At 39.2% G+C, this 21,299-nt stretch overlaps 1 protein-coding gene across 1 annotated transcript in view; it reads right to left on the bottom strand.

Annotated features, from left to right (window-relative positions):
• The window catches only part of LOC123502970 (rootletin-like), a 212,928-nt gene that overhangs the window by 48,461 nt on the left and 143,168 nt on the right, over positions 1-21,299 (bottom strand). The window contains 12 exon segments of the mRNA XM_045252269.1: positions 6,681-6,780; positions 7,059-7,174; positions 7,728-7,847; positions 8,388-8,512; positions 9,569-9,678; positions 11,266-11,323; positions 11,559-11,578; positions 14,157-14,340; positions 14,808-15,000; positions 15,254-15,418; positions 17,359-17,553; positions 18,168-18,362. Coding sequence (XP_045108204.1) covers positions 6,681-6,780; positions 7,059-7,174; positions 7,728-7,847; positions 8,388-8,512; positions 9,569-9,678; positions 11,266-11,323; positions 11,559-11,578; positions 14,157-14,340; positions 14,808-15,000; positions 15,254-15,418; positions 17,359-17,553; positions 18,168-18,362 — 1,581 coding nt within the window.

Below are 21,299 nucleotides of genomic sequence, written 5' to 3'. Positions count from 1 at the left end.
GAAATGAGGAAGAAAGGAAGAGACAACAAATTGGTGGCAGAAGCAAGGAAAATATCATAAAAGGTCAGAGAAGGCATTTTTTTTTTTTTTTTAGAGAGAATTCTAGGAGACAGGATAAGGAAATGGTATATAAAAGAGAAGGAAGAAGAAAAAGTGGAGCAAGTTTAACTAAAGGTGATAAGAGCAGGAGATTAAAAATGTATATGAACATAGACGGGGTTTTATCAAGTAAATTAGAATTAAGAGTTTACATAAAGAAAGAAGAACCGGATATTGTGCCTGGCTGAAACAAAATTAAATGAGGCAATAAAAATACACATGGATAATAGGTATAATGTATGGAGGAGAGAAAGAGTGGGTAAAGGAGGAGGAGGAGTCATGATAATGTTAAGGAAAGAAATGGTGGTAAACCAAGTGGAGTGTGAGGAAGGAACAGCAGAAGTACCGTATGTTAAGATGCATATTGATAAAAAAGAGTTAACAATCATTGGAGCATATGTGCCACCAAAAAACAAATTCATGGACCAATCAAGAATATAAAGACATGATAGATGATACAATAAGGAGTCTGATGAGAGTCATTAAAGAAAGGAGAAAAGTGATATTAGTAGATTTCAACTGTGAGGTGGACTGGGAAAATTATGAAAGTGGTATGGGGGAAGAAGCCTGAGGAGAAAGATTCTTGAATCTAATGAGAGATAATATGATGGACCAAAGAGTAAAGGAAAACACAAGATTCAGAGGAAACAACGAGCCAGCAAGATTGGACATGGTTTTACAAGGGGTATACAAATGAATGATGATATAAGATATAAGTGCCCATTGGGAAAGAATGACCATGTATTATTAGAAATGGATATAGAAGAGAGAAAGGAAGATAGAGACGAATCATACAAAGGAGACCGATTAAATTACAGAAAGGCTGATATTGAGAACCTCAAGAACTATTTCAAAAACGTTAACTTGGAGGAGATGGAAAACTCAGAGAGGGTGTAAGAGAAATATAACTTATTTTTGGAAATATACAAAACAGGAGTCAGGGAATATGTCCTGAAATATAGCCCTAAAGAAGAAGGAAAGAAAGATTGGTTTAACGCAAGGTGTGCTGGGCCAAGGAGAATAGAGATGGAGCATGGAAAAGGTGGAGGAGAAATAGAAATCCAGGAAATAAGGAAAGCTTCAAGGTAGTGAGAAATGAATATGTTAAGGTGAGGAAGGAAGAGGAAAGAAACTACAAAAAGGACATTGTCAAAATATGTAAGGAGCAACCAAAATTTTTCTTCAGATTCATAAATGGAAAAAAAAGGCAAAAAGAAACAATAGAAAGGTTAAAAGGAGAGTACGAGATGGTGGAAGACCCAAAAAGTATGGCAGAACTGTTAAATAGTAAATTTCAGGAGGTCTTTACTAAGGAATCCAAATTTGAAAGGCCACAAGGTAATAGAGAGACCATCAATATGAAGGAGATTAAAGTAACCAAGCTTGAAATAAAAAGGATGATGAAGGAATTGGATAAAGAGAAGGCAATGGGACCGGATGAAGTCTCAGGCAGAATACTGAAAGAATGTAGGGAAGAACTAGCAAGCCCTATATACAACATCAAAATATGCTCAATAGAAAATGGAACAGTACCAGTAGAATGGAAAAGAGCTGAGGTGGTTCCCATAAATGAGAGCAGAAAGAAGGAAGAACCTTTAAATTACAGACCAGTATCACTAACTAGTTTAATATGCAAGATGTGTGAAAGAGTAATAAAGAAACAATGGATAGAGTTCCTTGAAGACAACAATTTATTATCAAATAGCCAATTTGGTTTTAGAAAAGGTCGGTCATGTGTAACAAATTTACTGAGTTTCTACTCTAGAATAGTTGATAGAGTACAAGAGAGAGAGGGATGGGTTAACTGTATTTATTTGGATTTAAAAAAAAACATTTGATAAAGTGCCACATGCAAGATTACTGTGGAAGTTGGAGGAGAAGGGTGGCTTAAAAGGAAGCACATTGGAATGGATGGAAAATTATTTAAGGGAGAGAGAAATAAGAACAGTAGTTAAAGATATGAAGTCCAAGTGGAGACAAGAACAGTGCCACAGGGGTCAATATTGGCGCCAATACTTTTTCTCATATATATAAATGGCAAGCCAGAAGGAGTGTACAGCTACATAAATCTGTTTGCAGATGATGCAAAACTGTGCAGAGTTATAAAGCAAAAAGAGGATTGTGAAATACTGCAGGAAGACCCAAGTAAGATCTGGAAATGGAGTAAAAAGTGGGAGATGGAATTCATTGTGGACAAAAGCCATGTCATGGAAATGGGAAAGAGTGAAAGACGACCTGTGGGAACCTATAAGATGGGACATGGAGTAGAACTGGAGAAAGTAAAAAGGAAAAAAGACTTGGGAGTGACGATGGAAGAAAACAATCAACCGGTAAGCCATATAGATAGAATTTTCAGAGAGACATATAATTTGCTAAGGAATATTGGATTAGCATTTCACTACATGGACAAAGAAATGATGACGAAATTTATGAGTACTATAATAAGACCCAGATTGGAATATGCAGGAGTCGTGTGGACCCCCATAAAAAGAAACACATAAGGAAGTTGGAGAGACTACAAAAAATGGCTACAAGAATGATTCCAAAATTTGAAGGGATGACATATGAGGAGAGACTAAAGGCTATGGATCTACCAACCCTGGAACAGAGAAAGGAGAGGGGATCTGATACACATTTATAAATTGATAAACGGAATGGATCAAGTGGATAATGAGAAACTGATCCTGAGAAAAGAATACGATATTCAATTTCAAAGCACAAGATCGCATTGTAAAAAAACTGAGGAAGGGAAGATGTCTGAGAGATGTTAAAAAATATAGTTTCCCGCAAAGATGTGTTGAGACTTGGAACAGTTTGAGTGAAGAAGTGATGTCAGCAACGAGTGTGTATAGTTTTAAAGAAAAACTGGATAAGTGTAGATATGGAGACGGGGCCACACGAGCGTAAAGCCCAGGCCCTGTAAAACTAGAACTAGGTAAATACACACACACACACACACACACACACACACACACACACACACACACACACACACTTTCAACTCTTCCACCATCTCAGGTCAGAGTAAAGAGGAGGGGGAGTGACAATTTATTACTGATCCACCTTCAGCCTCTTGCACCTCTCAGTGGTCGTTCCCCATGGAGTGGAGGCCCTCTGGGTATGTGTGACGCCACCCTCACACCCTTGAGATATTGCCTCTATTATTCTCTGTGTGGTCTACCACCCTCCAAGTGCCCCCACAGCACAACTACTTAATACTTAATGAGCATATCATAAGCACAGCTGATGTTCTCAGAATGAAGTATCCTGCTGCGAAGCTGGTTATATGTGGGGATTTTAACCGCCTAGATATGAGCGAAATACTACACCAGCTAAACCTAACACAAATAGTTGGATTCCCCACTCACCCCCCCACAGCCATTAACCGCCATGGGATGCAGCACACACCTCTCCATCCTGTGGTGCCCCCACACCCACCTCACCAACCCATGCCTGACTCAGTTTTGAGGGAGTTTGGGCAATGGGTGATGCACCATACATAGGACGAGGTACTGCAGGTGGAGGATGTCCACCCCAAGTGGCATTATTTAGTTGCCACCACAAGGGAAGCCTTTAACCGCTACTTTCCAGCATAGAGCGTCACAGTGCACCCATCTGATGCCCCGTGGATGACACCCTGCATCAAAAGACTCAGGAAGCAGAGAAACTGGGCATTTCACTCTTGCCCAATCCAGTACAGGAAACTAAGGAACAAGTGATATGGGAGATTAAAACTGCGAAGGCAAGTTATTACCCAAACAAAATTCACCTACTCAAACTTAGCAACAACAGATAGTGGTACGATAAGATTAAGGCTTTATGCGGTCTACAAAAGCAGTCCCCTCCTCTTCCTTGAACCTCACACCTTCCCACTGATGTGGCGGTGGACAAGATAAACTCACACCACCATGATCTGTCAAACCTTCCCACCCCTCCACTCCTCTCCTCTCCCTTCCTACCTCCCTGCTCCCTCCTCTCCTCCCACCATCCAGGTGATGGATGTTTACAATAGAATTCTAAAACTTAAACCTTGGTCCATTACTCCTACTGATCTTCCCATTAAGATTTATAAAGAAATTGCTGCAGAATTAGCCACTCCTCTCTACTCAATAATAAATGCATCTCTCTCTCAGTACTTATGCCCCTCATTTGTGAAGACTTTGTGTTTGATTGGGCATACAACAAAATTAGTAACTCCTTAGACATCCAGCAATTTGGCAATATTAGAGTCACCTCCACCTCTTACTACCTCATCAGCTTCCTTGACTTCATTCAGTCACCTAGACAAACGAAACACCTCTTTAGCAGTCGCTTTGTGGACTTCAGGAAAGCTTTTGATCTAGTTGACCACTCTTGTCATCAACAAAGCCGTCAGTCTAGGTCTCCCCTTTCATCTGACAGCAAGGCTGGCTGGCTTCCTCACGGGAGGCAACAAGCCGTACGCTATCAGAACTATATATCCTCTTTCCAACAGCTAACACATGGAGTACCCAAGGGCACCAAGATGTCTCCACTGTGCTTCCTAATACTGATTAATGATGCTATCACCAACACCACTCATCACTGGAAGTACATCAATGACTGTACTGTGGGCTTGCCAATTGACAACAAAAACCCAGAATACTCAGCACTTCAAGCAAAGTTGGAACAACTACAGCAGTGGACAGAGGAGAGCAAGATGACAATCAACCACACCAAAACTGTGGTAATGCATGTCTACACCTTGGTGGCAGTTCCCCTCCCCAGCTCACCCTGGGCCCTCATCCCCTCCAAGTGGTTTGGTCGGCCAAGCTACTTGGGGTCACAGTGGATGACCAGCTGACATGGAAGCAGCGTATCACTACCACAGTTAGGTTGGTAGCCTACAGACTTTACATGCTATGCAGACTCAAATCATTGGGCACACCAGCCAAGGAGTTAAAAGGTATATACCTCACCTTTATTCTGCCAAGACTCACATATGCCTCACCAGCATGGTCCTCCTCTCTCACCTCCACTCAGCATCAGCTAGAGAATGTGCAGAAGAGGGCATGCGGTATCATCCTTGGCCCTGACCACTCGGAACCTTCCTAGACTGTCTAACAAACACTGCGAGGCCCTGTTGAAACTAGGCAGAACCCTGCTGTGTCAATCAAGGCTTCGCCACCTTCTCTCCCCTGTCGCCTCTTACCCTGTCAACACCACATGCCACAACAATGTGGTCATGCCCATAAGGGTCCCTCACACCAAACGTTATCAAAACAACGTGATACCCACCATGGTACGAGCCATAAACCACTAGGCTAAGATACTAGTCATAACTATGTATAATTTCAGTATGTATGTACTGCAATTCCTAATAAACAGTATATTATTATTATTATTATACACACACTGGAATGGATTGAGTGAAGATATTGTAGCAGCAGAAAGTGTGCACAAATTTAAGGAAAAGTTGGATAAATGTAGATATGGAGACAGGCCACCATGAGCCCTGCTCAAACCCTGTAATATACAACTAAGTAAATGCTAGGTAAATACACACACACACACACACACACACACACACACACACACACACACACACACACACACACACACACACACACACACACACAGTAAAGAATGTGGAAGATTGTAACAAGCTACAGGAAGATCTTGACAAAATATGAGTGGAGTAAAGAGTGGCAGATGGAATTCAATACAAATAAGAGCCATGTTATGAAAATGGGAAGAAGTAGATACAGACCAAACAGGGATTACAGGCTGGGTGGTGAGAAGATTGAAGAGACCAATGAGGAGAAAGACTTAGGAGTAACCGTGCAAAACACTCTGTCACCGGAGAAACACATTAACAAGATATTTGGGAAAACATATAACATGCTCCAAAATATTGGCCTTGCATTCCACTACCTAGATGAAGGAATGATGAAGAAAATATTATGCACCTTAATAAGACCCCAGTTAGAATATGCAGCTTGCGTCTGGTCACTGCATATGAAGAAAAATGTGAAGAAGGTGGAAAGGGTACAGAGGCTGGCAACAAGGATGGTACCAGGACTCAGGGAGTTAGACTGTGAGGAAAGACTGAGGAAGCTGGGGCTGACCACACTAGAAGAGAGAAGAACAAGAGGAGACATGATAACTATGTATAAATTGGTGAACAAGATTGACATACTGGACAGAGAATTGATAAAGGTGACCACAAGTAATTACCTCCGAGGACATGGAAAAAAACTAATAAAGGACATCTGTCTAAATGACGTGAGAAAGTACAGTTTCCCACATCGTAGTATTGATAAGTGGAATAAACTGAGCAGTGATGTCGTTGACGCGGTGTGTGTCAATCAGATGAAAGAGAGATATGACAAGAGTGGACAAGGAGACAGGACACAGAGAGCTTAGCTCGGGCCCTGTAATACACAAATAGGTAAATACAAATAGGTAAATACACACACACACACACACACACACACACACACACACACACACACACACACACACACACATTTTGTATTATCATCACTCAGGTTTATACCAGGTTAGACTTTCCTTAATAATAGTTTGTGTTGCTGCACAACACAAAGTTCAACTGTGGTTACCTTGAGGTTGCTGATCTGTTGGTTGGCATTATTAAGGTAGTTCTCAAGATTTTTCTTCTCATCATTCAGCTTACGTTCATTGGCACGGGACTCCTCCAAGCTGTAGAGAGGTGAGACAGTAATTTGTTTTGGTAGAAACTCAGCTAAATCATCCAATACAAAGCTATTTCTTTGAAAATTACACTGTTTGAGTTATTCTTCAATTTCTTCACTACTTCATAACCTAACATTTTATCCAATACTGGATAATATCATTCTAGTTCCATTCTTTAGGGATTAGCAGCTCAGTGGGGTTATTTTTAGCAGTTTTTTTAGCTTTTGGCCTGAGACCCTAATACATTACATAAAAGCTCCCATGCAGTAGGTGCATGGCCTCACCTAGTGGCCAGCTCATGCTCCTTGGCGGCATGGTGATCCTCCAGCTCAGTGAGTCGCCGCTCCAGCAAGGCAAGTTCTGTCTGAAGGTTGTCTCGGTCACGCTCGTACTCTGCCAACTGAAGCAGATATGTATTGGTTTATTGCTGTCTAGTGCAGTGGAAGTAAGCCAACACAACATTACTTTAGCCAACACAGCAAAACAATACTTTCTCATAGCCAACACAGCACAACACCACTTAATACTCTCCCACAGCACAGCAGTACCTAATACTCTCCCACACCCAATACAGCACAGCACCACCCAATACTCTCCCACAGCCAACACAGCACAGCACTATCCAATATTCTCTCATACCCAATACAGTACAGCACCATCCAATACTCTCTCACAGCCAACACAGCACAGCACCACCCAATACTCTCCCACAGCCAACACAGCACAGCACCATCCAATACTCTCTCACAGCCAACATAGCACAGCACCACCCAACACTCTCCCACAGCCAACATAGCACAGCAGCATCCAATACTTTCCCATAGCCAAAATAGCACAGCACCATCCAATACTCTCCCACAGCCAACACAGCACAGCACCACCAAATACTCTCCCCACAGCCAAAACAGCACAGCACCATCCCCTCACACTGGCTCATCGGCTTGCTGGCTCACCTTGGTCCGCAATTTGGTGGCTTCCTTGCGACTCTCGTTGTGTCTGTCTTCCTCTGAGGAGAGGCGCAGGCGTAGGTTCTCCAGTTCTTGAGATTTGCTCAATCCTTCAGTTTCCAGGAGCTGAGGTGTCGTAGAAAGATTTATTGTTTTTGTCTAGTTCATTCAGGGTTTGTTATTATTTCCTATACATTCAGTCAGGACTCTTAAGTTATTTTATTCATTCAGGATTCAAAACTTTTTCATTCACTCACTCCTTCATTCAAGACTCATTCAAATCATTACTCACTCACTGCTCAATGACTCTTCTGTGAATTGTGACAAATGATGACCAACTAACTAACCAATAGGTGATGATATTTTGTAAGATAAGCAACATTTTTTCATTTAACCCTTGGATAACTAATAACACACCTTTCACTTCCTTAAGGTAGCCTCAGATACCTTAATGAGCCACAATAACACCCTGGAAGATTTGAACCACTCCATCAGTCACTTCCTTTATTATCTATTGTTCTCTAAAACTGCAACACATTTCCATTCACACATAGAAGTCAAAGAGTTGAATACTGAGAGTCCTCTATACAATATATCTATATAATATATTTAAAGGTGAAACTTTTATCTTATTTCTTTTTTTTTCTTCTTCTTTCCTTCCCTTACCTGCAACTTCTTCTTGAGTTCAGATGTCTCCCTCTGTGCATCTTGCTTCACTGAGTTCAGTTCTCGCAGTTGAGCCGTCATGCGGGCGATCAAGTCTGCATGTTTGGCCTCGGAGATCTCCAGTGCTGCAATGAAAGATTGTAATACTTCCTGACTCTTTGTACTCCTATCTATCAATATATCCGACACTTACTCTACTTCTTTGCTTTTTATTTTTTTTAGTTCTATCTATCTATTGATATACAGATAACTCGATTTACGTGATAGATGCGTTCCAAGAGGTATTGTGTATATCAAAATTCCTGTAAAACAAACTTGTAATTCTCATAAGAAACAATACATAATAGGGGGGATGCGGGATATGGTACAAAAAAATTTGTACAAAATACTATTTATTTGGCTAAATTAACATGTTTTTATTATTTACCATTCTAAATACTAGAAGTGTACTTAAAGTAAAGGGAAAAGCAAGAAATAATAAGAAAAAAAAATAATAAGAGCAAAACAGAAAAACAAAGAGTACGTAAACACAACACTCAATGCGTCATTGCTTTCACCACTCACACCACAGTCAGTCACCATCCTCCTCTGAGCTTTTCCACTTTATCAAAAATCCACTTATCAAAAATAACCCCACAGTATAAAAGTAAACACTAGTAAATAAATAAACGCAGGACGCCAGTGTCTTCACCCCTCACAAGCACTCGCCGTCGCTGTCTACTCTCTGGGGCACAGTTTGAAATTGCATCTGGTGCTCAGTTTGAAAGTGCGGTTGGGCCAAATCGCATATAAGCAAACTGATTGCGCAAATTTAATTAATCATAATATTTTTTCGGTCGCGTATTAACAAAGACGCGTAAATTAAACACACGTAAATCAAGAGTTACCTGTATCTGGCACCTGCTCTGCTTCTTAATTCCTTCTACTCCCATCTCTCTATAAATATATTTGACATCTGCTACCAAATGCTTGATGAGGTCACTGTAACAAGTTTCTACAAGGCAACAACCAACCACTTCACAAAATGATAGCTGAGAAATGCATTTGGACCATTCTAATCTCTTCAAGCCAAGGGAATAGTGATTTGCCAAGTGAAATGTAACTCTTGCTTGATGAAAAAAACTTCACCTTTAGAGTCAGGTTTCCACTGCAGGGAAGCAACACAAAACAGCAACACTCACAGCTAAGTTTGTTCTCCTTGTCATCGAGTCGCTTCTGTAGATCCTTCTTCTCTTGGTCAGCTTTCTTGATGAAGGTCTGCAGCTCCGTGGATCGCCGTTCCTCAAACAACCTGGTGCGGGAAAGGTGCTGGCTTACTGGTGGTGTTGCTTCACCTCAGGGGGAGGGATGTGAACACCAAACACAAGTGAACTAAGATGTACTACCAGGTTGTCTTTATGATCTAAGTGTATAGTTTGTAAATAGAAAGTATGGAAATTAAGATTGAAAATTTATTTATACCTAATAAAATTTCAATATTTTTAGGCAATTATATGAAATTTTTCTTTGAATGTAAATTCTGGCAATCATAAACTGATAGACAAAATTCTGCATTCATTAACCCCTCTCCAACTATATTTTAGTTAAAAACGTTTCTTTTTCAGACTAATTTTCTCATTTGGTTCTATATAGTATTTTTCATGCTGATTATGAAAACAGCTTGTAATTACTGTTTTTCCCCCATTTTTGTAGTTAACTTTTTATTTTGAAAATACCTTTGTAGACCTATACGAGTTAACTCATCTTCCTATAAACTCCAAGCTCTCCCCTCACCTCCTTCCTTCTCCTCCTCCTCCTCACTTGTCAAGAAATATTCATTGTCTGATGAACTGGCAGTGTCATCAGAAGTATTCAAGCTTCTGAGGGAAGGTTCATATTCGCTATCTTCCTCAAAACTAGACATTTGGGGTGTAAATTATTTGAAAAGGGTACAAAAAATGAGTGGTAATGTGGATGTGACAACAGTGGTTGCCAGAGCAAGTCTAGTAAGAGCGTCCTTGAAATCCCACCGCTCCTCCCTGTCGCTTCTGCCAGGTGTACGATTTGACGAGAATACTCATTTCACACGTAGAATGGATTAGAAAGGCCCAGAATCGACGAGTATACATGTCTTTGGCTGGTTTTTGAAGGTCAAGTTTTGGATGAGTATACTCGTCGACAACTGAAAACAGAACATTTACTGAAAACGAATATATACGTCTGTAGCTGGTTTTTTAAGGCAAAATTTTAGACGAGTATACTCATGGATGACTGAAAACAGAACATTTAGTGAAAACGAGTATACTCGTTTCTGCCGAGGAAAAGGTTAACTGCCACAAAGGACACAATTATTGTATTCATAATTTATCAAAGAACAATTATCATATTCATTACATAAATTGTAAAACTGGACATTTGTAAGTCAGGAGTTGGTTGCCTTGAGTTTGGGCATTATATACAGTGTTAGTTAAGTTGTCTTCCCACATTGACCATTAGCAAGAGGCAGTCCAAGCTGCTGTGTGAAATGCATCATGAAGCAAGGCACAAGTTAATCATCAATGAATAGCTTGTTATCAACATTAGTGAATGTTAATATGTCAAGTTGAACAGGAAATAAACAACTTATAATCATATTTTAAATCTTACTGCTTTTTCAACTTTTTTACCCACTTAAATTTTTATTTCCAGTCCATGGTAAGTCTCCATGTGCCATAAAATGAATTGCAAGAATGAATAAATAAACAAAACTTGGATAAAAACACAAATTATACTGGTTTTGGAACTGGTGACTTTACCTCTCTACTTTGTCTTAAATGTCTAAGCAAACCTCCTGCACTTGTGAAGTGTATCTAACATATCACTTGATTAAACAAGTAAGTGAACACAAGTCAGTAAATACCTCATGTCCTCATTGAGTCGACTGATTTCCTTCTTGAGCGATGCTCTCTTCTCCTCCGCTGGGAACATAAGCCAAACCAACATTATTCACACACACATCAGCTTATGGACACCACTGTTCAGTGATTTCATGATTTCTATGACCACTCAGATCCATTACTTAAAATTCAGAATCATGATTTCATTGACATTTTTCTATTAAGATATTTCTTGAACAAGTTAGAATTATCATAATGGATTTCTCTTAAAATCCACAATATCTACACTAAAACATGTCCCACCCAACTCCTATACTGCCCTGCTGAGATGGAGGGCTGGGAGAGGCAGAGTGGGGGAGGCACACAGAGGCATAGTAAGGGCAAAGGAGTCAACAATCTCGGTTTGTGAGTACCAGTGGTGTGTGTGTGTGTGTGTGTGTGTGTGTGTGTGTATACTTACCTAATTGTATTTACCTAATTGTAACATACGGTAAAAGAGCTATGCTCGTGTTGTCCCGTCTCCATATCTATTAATGTCCAGCTTTTCTTAAAATCATGAATATTCCTTGCGTTGACCACTTCCACGTCTAAACTATTCCATGCTTCCACCCTTCTATGAGGAAGCTATATTTTTCACATCTCTCCTATAAGTGGCCATTTTAGTTTTTCCCATGCCCTCTCGACATTCTTCCATTCCACATACACAGATCTTCCCTATCCATTTTTCCATGCCAATCATCACTCTGTATATTGCTATCAGGTCTCCCCTTTCTCTTCTGTTTTCCAGGGTTGGAAGTTGCATTCTTTTCAGTCTGTCTTCATAAGTCAAATCTCTTAAGTCAGGCACCATTTTCGTTGCAGCCCTCTGTACTTTCTCTAGTTTCCTTATGTGTTTCTTTAAGTTCGGAGCCCACTGTATTGTTGCATATTCAAGCCTCGGTCTTATCATTGCAGTAATTATTTTCTTCATCATTTCTTCATCTAGATATCTGACGCCACTCTTATGTTCCTCAATAAGTTCAATACTTCTCCAATTATTTTGTTTATATGTCTCTCTGGCGATAGGTCATTGGTAATTGTCACCCCAAGGTCTTTTCTTCATGACTGGTTTTATGTCTTCATTTCCTATCTTGTACATACTCCTGATTCTTCTTTCACTCTTGCCAAACTCTATTTTCTTGCATTTTGTCGTGTTGAACTCCATTTGCCATGTACAGCTCCATTTCCATATTCTGTCCAAGTCTTCCTGGAGTAGTTCGCAATCTTTGTCACATCTCACTTTTCGTAACAATTTTGCATCGTCTGCAAATAGGCTCACATAACTGGACACCCCATCCACCATGTCATTTATGTAGACTGCGAACATTACTGGTGCCAACACTGATCCCTGTGGAACTCCACTCTCCACCAATCCCCATTCTGATGGTCTGTCCTTAATTATTGTTCTCATTTCTCTTCCTACCAAAAGTCTTCCATCCATTTTAGTAAACTGCCATGCACTCCTCCTACCATTTCAAGTTTCCAGATCAGTCTCTGGTGTGGTACCTTATCAAAGGCCTTTTTTAAATCCAGATATATTCCATCAGCCCAACCATCTCTTTCCTGTATTACATCTATCACCCTCGAATAGTAACATATCAGGTTTGTCGTGCATGAACGCCCTTTCCTAAAACCAAATTGACACTCACAAAGTATGTCATTTTCTCCAAGAAGTCTGTCCATCTAGTCTTCACCACCCTCTCACACATCTTAGCTACCACACTTGTAAGTGACACTGGTCTATAGTTCAATGGGTCTCTCTTGTTACCTGATTTATAGATTGGGACAATGTTAGCTCTTTTCCAGTCTTGGGGCACTACGCCTTCCCTTAATGAGGCATCAATTACTTCACAAACTTTTTCTGCCAATTGCTCCTGCATTCTCTTAAAATCCATCCTGATACCCCATCAGGTCCCACAGCTTTCTCACTTCTAAACTCCCCATCATGTTCTTGATCTCCTCCACCGTTACTTGAAACTCCTTCATAATCCCTTTCTGTTCCATTACCAGTGGTTTGTCAAAAGCAGTCTCCTTTGTGAATACCTTCCGAAAGCATCCATTCATAGCCTCTGCCATTTCCTGGGATCTTCACTGTATACTCCATTTACTTCTAAACTTTCAATACTTTCTCTATTTTTGATGTTGTTGTTCACATGTCTGTAAAAAAGCCTTGGTTGGTCTTTACATTTATCAATTATATCCTTTTCTTGTTTCTTTCTTTCTTCTCTTCTAATCAACACATATTCATTTCTTGCTCTTTTGTAACTTTCCACTGCTTAATCCGTCTTTTCCTTCTCCACCTCTTCCATGCATCCTCTTTTCTTGTTCTAGCCTTTTCACATCTATCGTTAAACCAGTCCTGCTTTCCAACTTCTCTATGTTGTCTTATTGGTACAAATTTTTCTCACCTTCTTTGTATATTTTTATAAATTCCTTCCACTTTTCATTTGCTCCTTAGCACTCTTGAATTTCATCCAATTTGTCTCTTGAAAGAATTTCTTTAGGTTTCCAAAATCTGTCTTGGCATAATTCCATCTTCCCACTTTATATTCTTCATTTCTTCTAGATTTCTCTTCGTCTATCACCTTGAACTCCAAAATTATGAAAACATCAAACACCAATGAAAAAAAAAAAGGAAAGTACTTCTGTTTTTTTGAGCAGAAGATGCAAGAAAGGCAAGAAACATTCCAACATTAGGAACAGCAAAGTCCAACCAGACATAATAGAGCATATAAGTAAATACACCTCCAGCCCTCCATGCAGCAGCGGCGGCAGTTGCAGCAGCAGCAGCAGCAGCGGAAGGCAGCAGCAGGGAGGGAGGCTATGGAGGACGGGAGAGAGTTTTTGGGAAGGGGGATGAGGGCCGGAGCCTCACCTGTTGGTGTGCAGTTCCTCCTTGAGCTGAATGATCTTGTTGTGCAGTGCACCTTCACTTGCCCGCCCTGCCTCAGCCTTGCTGGACCCATCACGTCGCAGCTGCTCCAACTGTGACTCATATGATGACAGGTCACGCTGCAGCCCGGCCACCTTCTCCTCCAGACTGGCAATCTCCTGTTGGGCTGGTGAGGTGGGGATGGCAAGATATGTAAGGTTTAATGCTCATTACATTGTGTCATGGCTGTGATTTTTTTGGGATGACTATTGCAACAAAAAGAGGAAAATGCCCAGAGGTACCACTCCTTAAAGCAAAAACCAAAAAGGATTATTAAAAAAAAAGGGAGGTGTATTGAACCTTTCCTCTTGAAAGATTCACCAGCCTTAAATGGGTACTAGACTGCAATGACTGGGAATATTAAAAGTAGTCAAAACCATTTAATGCAGTCATCTCTCCTTCTGGCCCTTCACCAATCCACTTTCTTCCTTATTCCACTTGTCCCTTGAACTCTTCACTCCCTTAATCTTCCTTTATCTATTCCCCTCACCCTGCTTTCATCTATCCACTTCCCTCACACTTCTTCCTTCCATCCACTCCCCTCAGTCCCACTCTCCACCTACTTCCTCATCTCTTCATTCCCCATTCCCTCACCCAGCATCATGGATCGGTGTTTTTCCTCCTCGAAGCGCAAGGTCGAATCATCCTTGTCTCGCTGGAGTTTCTCAGTGAGGCGCTTGAGAGATGAGATTTCCTGGTCTTTCTTCAGCTCCAGCTCGTCCCTCTCCATCTTCATTGAGTGGATGGACATGTTGAGCTTGTCCTCCAGCTCTGTCACGATGTTGTTCTGGTGGAAGGATGGCCATGAGTGTGTGTGTGTGTGTGTGTGTGTGTGTGTGTGTGTGTGTGTGTGTGTGTGTGTGTGTGTGTGTGTGTGTGTGTGTGTGTGTGTGTACATATTTCTTCAAGAATAACAATAAATTTCTATAAAGTGAAAAATACCACAAGTAAATTTGCTCTTTCTATCTATCTATCTGCTGCTCTCTCTCTCTCTCTCCTCCCTCTTCCTCCCATTCCCCCAATTCCCTTTCCTGCCACACCTTCTCCTTCCGAAGTGAGTCCAGGGACTCTTCATGTTGGTCTCGCAGCATCATGAGGGCCTTCTTGTGCTCTGTCTCCTTCTCATCGAGGCGCCGCTCAAGGGCAGTACGTGCCTCCCGGGCCTTGGCCAGCTCACCCTCAAGTTCCCGCTGCAGCTTGTTCATCTGTGAGAGGTTGGTGATGGTTAGCAGATGGTGTTTTATTTTAGTGCTCTGATTCTCTTTGTCACTCTGAAGACTTTAGTTAGTGATATTTTTCTCAGACCAAAGACTAAAAATTTAGTTCACTGCATTATCATAATACTTCCCTCAAATGTCTCATACTGCACTTATGGTAAGTCAATTGCTTTGAAACTTTAACATTCTCTTTGGGTGGTGTAAAAATAAGCTATTCTGTAAACTTCAAGTTTGTGTGAATGGTAGTTGATACTCAAGTGTTATTTTTTTAGGTTTTTAATTTCACAGACTTGTTTTTCAGTTAATTGCTTTGAAAAAATTAGCATAGAAACTTTGTACATATATCTAACTTTTGTAGGAATTATTTTTTGTAATTTTCATTTTGTCTTTGAAGAACAAATAAAACTTTTCAAAAAAAATTTTCTTTCTGTATCCTTTTTCTATTAACATTTTCAAAAAGTCTGATTCCAAAGAAAAATTTGCATTTGATTTGTAGTTTAAAATGATACAAAACAAAAGTTAATCAGAGTTTATACTGATTTTGTAAAATCTTTTGAAGTGTAAAAATCTACTTTTGAGATATTCTTTCCTGAAGATTTTTTCTCATTTCTTCCTTGTTTTGCTATTTGTATTCATCTGACTAACATGAAATTTTCACACGATTGTGTATATAGCGGTGACTTCCTGGAGCATGATAGGATGATAATGCATCAAATCCCTGCTTCTCTAGAAAATATCATTCACTCATAAGTTAGGATGTCGCAAGGCACCATCAGCAATGTCACAGCAATTTGCTATATAATGACTGGTCTGGACATCTTTGAGTTTTGATTAGTGTGTTGAGGTGAGACAGGGACTCTGTGAAGTTATTATCTGATTCAACTTCATACTTCTGTCTCAACATAATCTTTTGTAGTAGTGTTGTGAATTTTTTTGTGACCTGTATATAAATAATAAGTCTAGTTTTGATGGTAAAGGTAGTCATAAAACAAGTGTTTATAAAGATCACAGCAGTGTGAGGATATACAGAAAGCATTGTTTGGTGGAGGAACGTGAAGTGAAGTTCACGCATAGTATAAGGCGAGGCAAAGCAAGGGGAGGGAGAGATAACATGTGATATGTCTCACTCAGCTATCACTTAGAGCTGTGTTTGTTTCTCGTTGTCTTGGCCACTCTTTCTCAATTTACTGAAGTGCCTGATTCTAATTCTCATCAATTCATGCCTGTAAGGTTGTCATTTCTGAAAGTAGACAGCTAAAGCATGACACTCTGTCCACTTGATGTCTAAGCAAGTAAGGAGGAGTGAGCCTGTGGGGTGTCGTCACCAGTCTTGACTCCACTCTCTCATATTGATGGTAAGATGCTAAAGGTTGAAATTTATCAAGAGAAAATATTCATATAAAATCTTTTGCACTGAAACAAATTACTAGGCACTGAGTGATACATAATTTTTTAGCACTTGAGCCATGCTATGACGCAACAGTGCAAGACATTAAAAAATGGCTTTGGGGGAAGGGGGGATCTAATTTTGGAATAAAACTTTACAGAATGATAATTTATAGTCTCAAGTACTGGGTGAGCAAAAGTGAAATTAGAGAGGAAAAAAAAATCTAGAACCTTGACTCCTCTTAAATTTATTATATTCAGTTTTTATTGAAAAGCAACATTTTCCTCCCTTACTGAAGTCTTTAGTTTACTGTATTACTGTAGTGCACGTCTGAGACTGAAGCCTTTAGTTTACTATATTACTGTAGTGCACATCTGAGACTGAAGCCTTTAGTTTACTGTATTACTGTAGTGCACATCTGAGACTGAAGCCTTTAGTTTACTTTATTTTATTAAAAGGAAGTATGTAAAGTCTCTCTCACAATGAAGCCTTTACTTTTGACAGGTAAGACTGTACAAGACAATCCAAGACTCCCCCTGACCTGTGTGTGTAGCTTCTCCTTGTCTGCTGTGAGCTGTTGGGCTTCTTTCTCCAGCTGTGTGCGCCGTGCCTCACTGGCAGACCACTTCTTCTCCAGGGATGAGGCAAAACTTTCCACACTCTGCTTCTCCATTTTGAGTGTTGAGAGTGTGTCCCGCAAGGCACTCAGCTCCTTCTCCGCCCCACTCAGCCGCACCTAGAGAAGGAAGGTGGTCTGGATATGCATTCTGGGGATTTTTTTGCCTGTCTGGCTTATTTAGAGATGCAATTCTCTTCCTGTATATCACAAAGTTAAAACACTCTCACACACTGAAAAAAGATATTGGTAGAAGATATAAAATGAAAAGCTTTCTACACATAGCAAGGGTGTGGTGCAGACAAAAGCAATTAAAACATCAGGTCAAATTGGATGATAGTAAATACAGAAGTGAGACAATAACAGCAAGGCTTCTGGATGTCACAACTAAATAAATACACACATAAACAAACACAGGGAGGTGATGGCACAGTGGATAAAATGGTGAGAATGGGATCGGCCAGATGTCCATGCATAGGTTCGAATCCTACCATGTGTCATCTTGACACTTTGTCATTTGTCGAGTGGTTTAAAGTTACGTACATGTCACCATGATATCCAGCTTCTAGATGGAGCTACAACTGCCTTACACCAAAGATGCGCTTGGGTGATAATGTGGGCCCTAATAAAGGTACCACTATACATAAAATTGCTTGCATCGCTAATGGGTGGAAGCTGGACAGGGCTTCCCATACTCTTCAGCTACAGGTGCTATAACATAAAAAAAAACATACCTCCATCTCAGCATTTTCCTTGGTAAGACTCTCCTTGTCAGCATTGAGTTGGTCCACCAATCTGCTCTTCTCCATGACGGTGTTGTTGAGTGCTGTCACCTCTCCTTCCAGTGACGTCTTGATGCGCTCCAGTGCTGCAAGCTGGCTGTGAAGCTCATTCCGCTCCGAGATGGTGTCTGTCAGCTCAAGCTCAATCTGTGCCCCAGAGGCAAGACATGATACAGACAATACAAAATTAAAACAGCAAGGAAAATTATCTAGCAAGCCAATATTTCAGTTGTTGTAATGTCTGCTAAACCTCAACCAGCTGCTCAAGATAGAGGAGTGGGTGAGGCAAGATCAAAAGTAAAGAAGGTGAAGATGAAGATGAAATTATGTGAAAGTTTATTACATTTTGAGATGGTGTCTTAATTCTAGTTGAACTTGCAGCCCTAAACAGAACGCTTGGCAAGTTATGACATGATGCTGATGATATAAAATTCACATAATGTAAAAGTCAGTCATGTAACTCAATTTTGAAGGTCATTGTATTTTGAGATTGTGTCTAACTCTAGCTCAGCAGCCCCAGACAGGAGAGCGTACACCTAGACATAACATGGATAATGAGAATATATATATATATATATATATATATATATATATATATATATATATATATATATATATATATATATATATATATATATATATATATATATATATATATATATATATATATATATATATATATATATATATATATATATATATATATATATATATATATATATATATATATATATATATATATATATATATATATATATATATATATATATATATATATATATATATATATATATATATATATATATATATAGATAGATAGATAGATAGATAGATAGATAGATAGATAGATAGATAGATAGATAGATAGATAGATAGATAGATAGATAGATAGATAGAGATAGATAGATAGATAGATAGATAGATAGATAGATAGATAGATAGATAGATATAGATAGATAGATAGATAGATAGATAGATAGATAATTATATAGTATATATATAGTATATATATATATATATATATATATATATATATATATATATATATATATATATATATATATATATATATATATATATATATATATATATATATATATATATATATATATATATATATATATATATATATATATATATATATATATATATATATATATATATATATATATATATATATATATATATATATATATATATATATATATATATATATGTGTGTGTGTGTGTGTGTGTGTGTGTGTGTGTGTGTATTTACCTAATTGTATTTACCTAATTGTAACATACGGAAAAGAGCTATGCTCGTGTTGTCCCGTCTCCATATCTATTAATGTCCAGCTTTTCTTAAAATCATGAATATTCCTTGCGTTGACCACTTCCACGTCTAAACTATTCCATGCTTCCACCCTTCTATGAGGAAGCTATATTTTTCACATCTCTCCTATAAGTGGCCATTTTAGTTTTTCCCATGCCCTCTCGACATTCTTTCATTCCACATACACAGATCTTCCCTATCCATTTTTCCATGCCAATCATCACTCTGTATATTGCTATCAGGTCTCCCTTTCTCTTCTGTTTTCCAGGGTTGGAAGTTGCATTCTTTTCAGTCTGTCTTCATAAGTCAAATCTCTTAAGTCAGGCACCATTTTTGTTGCAGCCCTCTGTACTTTCTCTAGTTTCCTTATGTGTTTCTTTAAGTTCGAGCCCACTGTATTGTTGCATATTCAAGCCTCGGTCTTATCATTGCAGTAATTATTTTCTTCATCATTTCTTCATCTAAATATCTGACGCCACTCTTATGTTCCTCAATAAGTTCAATACTTCTCCAATTATTTTGTTTATATGTCTCTCTGGCGATAGGTCATTGGTAATTGTCACCCCAAGGTCTTTTCTTCATGACTGGTTTTATGTCTTCATTTCCTATCTTGTACATACTCCTGATTCTTCTTTCACTCTTGCCAAACTCTATTTTCTTGCATTTTGTCGTGTTGAACTCCATTTGCCATGTACAGCTCCATTTCCATATTCTGTCCAAGTCTTCCTGGAGTAGTTCGCAATCTTTGTCACATCTCACTTTTCTTAACAATTTTGCATCGTCTGCAAATAGGCTCACATAACTGGACACCCCATCCACCATGTCATTTATGTAGACCGCGAACATTACTGGTGCCAACACTGATCCCTGTGGAACTCCACTCTCCACCAAGCCCCATTCTGATGGTCTGTCCTTAATTATTGTTCTCATTTCTCTTCCTACCAAAAGTCTTCCATCCATTTTAGTAAACTGCCATGCACTCCTCCTACCATTTCAAGTTTCCAGATCAGTCTCTGGTGTGGTACCTTATCAAAGGCCTTTTTAAATCCAGATATATTCCATCAGCCCAACCATCTCTTTCCTGTATTACATCTATCACCCTCGAATAGTAACATATCAGGTTTGTCGTGCATGAACGCCCTTTTCTAAAACCAAATTGACACTCACAAAGTATGTCATTTTCTCCAAGAAGTCTGTCCATCTATTCTTCACCACCCTCTCACACATCTTAGCTACCACACTTGTAAGTGACACTGGTCTATAGTTCAATGGGTCTCTCTTGTTACCTGATTTATAGATTGGGACAATGTTAGCTCTTTTCCAGTCTTGGGGCACTACACCTTCCCTTAATGAGGCATCAATTACTTCACAAACTTTTTCTGCCAGTTGCTCCTGCATTCTCTTAAAATCCATCCTGATACCCCATCAGGTCCCACAGCTTTTCTCACTTCTAAACTCCCCATCATATTCTTGATCTCCTCCACAGTTACTTGAAACTCCTTCATAATCCCTTTCTGTTCCATTACCAGTGGTTTGTCAAAAGCAGTCTCCTTTGTGAATACCTTCCGAAAGCATCCATTCATAGCCTCTGCCATTTCCTGGGATCTTCACTGCATACTCCATTTACTTCTAAACTTTCAATACTTTCTCTATTTTTGATGTTGTTGTTCACATGTCTGTAAAAAGCCTTGGTTGGTCTTTACATTTATCAATTATATCCTTTTCTTGTTTCTTTCTTTCTTCTCTTCTAATCAACACATATTCATTTC

The sequence above is a fragment of the Portunus trituberculatus genome, chromosome 13, assembly GCF_017591435.1.
Source record: "Portunus trituberculatus isolate SZX2019 chromosome 13, ASM1759143v1, whole genome shotgun sequence".
NCBI lineage: Eukaryota > Metazoa > Arthropoda > Malacostraca > Decapoda > Portunidae > Portunus > Portunus trituberculatus.
The sequence above is the reverse complement of the archived record's forward strand: the minus strand, read 5'-3'. Positions and strand labels throughout refer to the sequence as shown.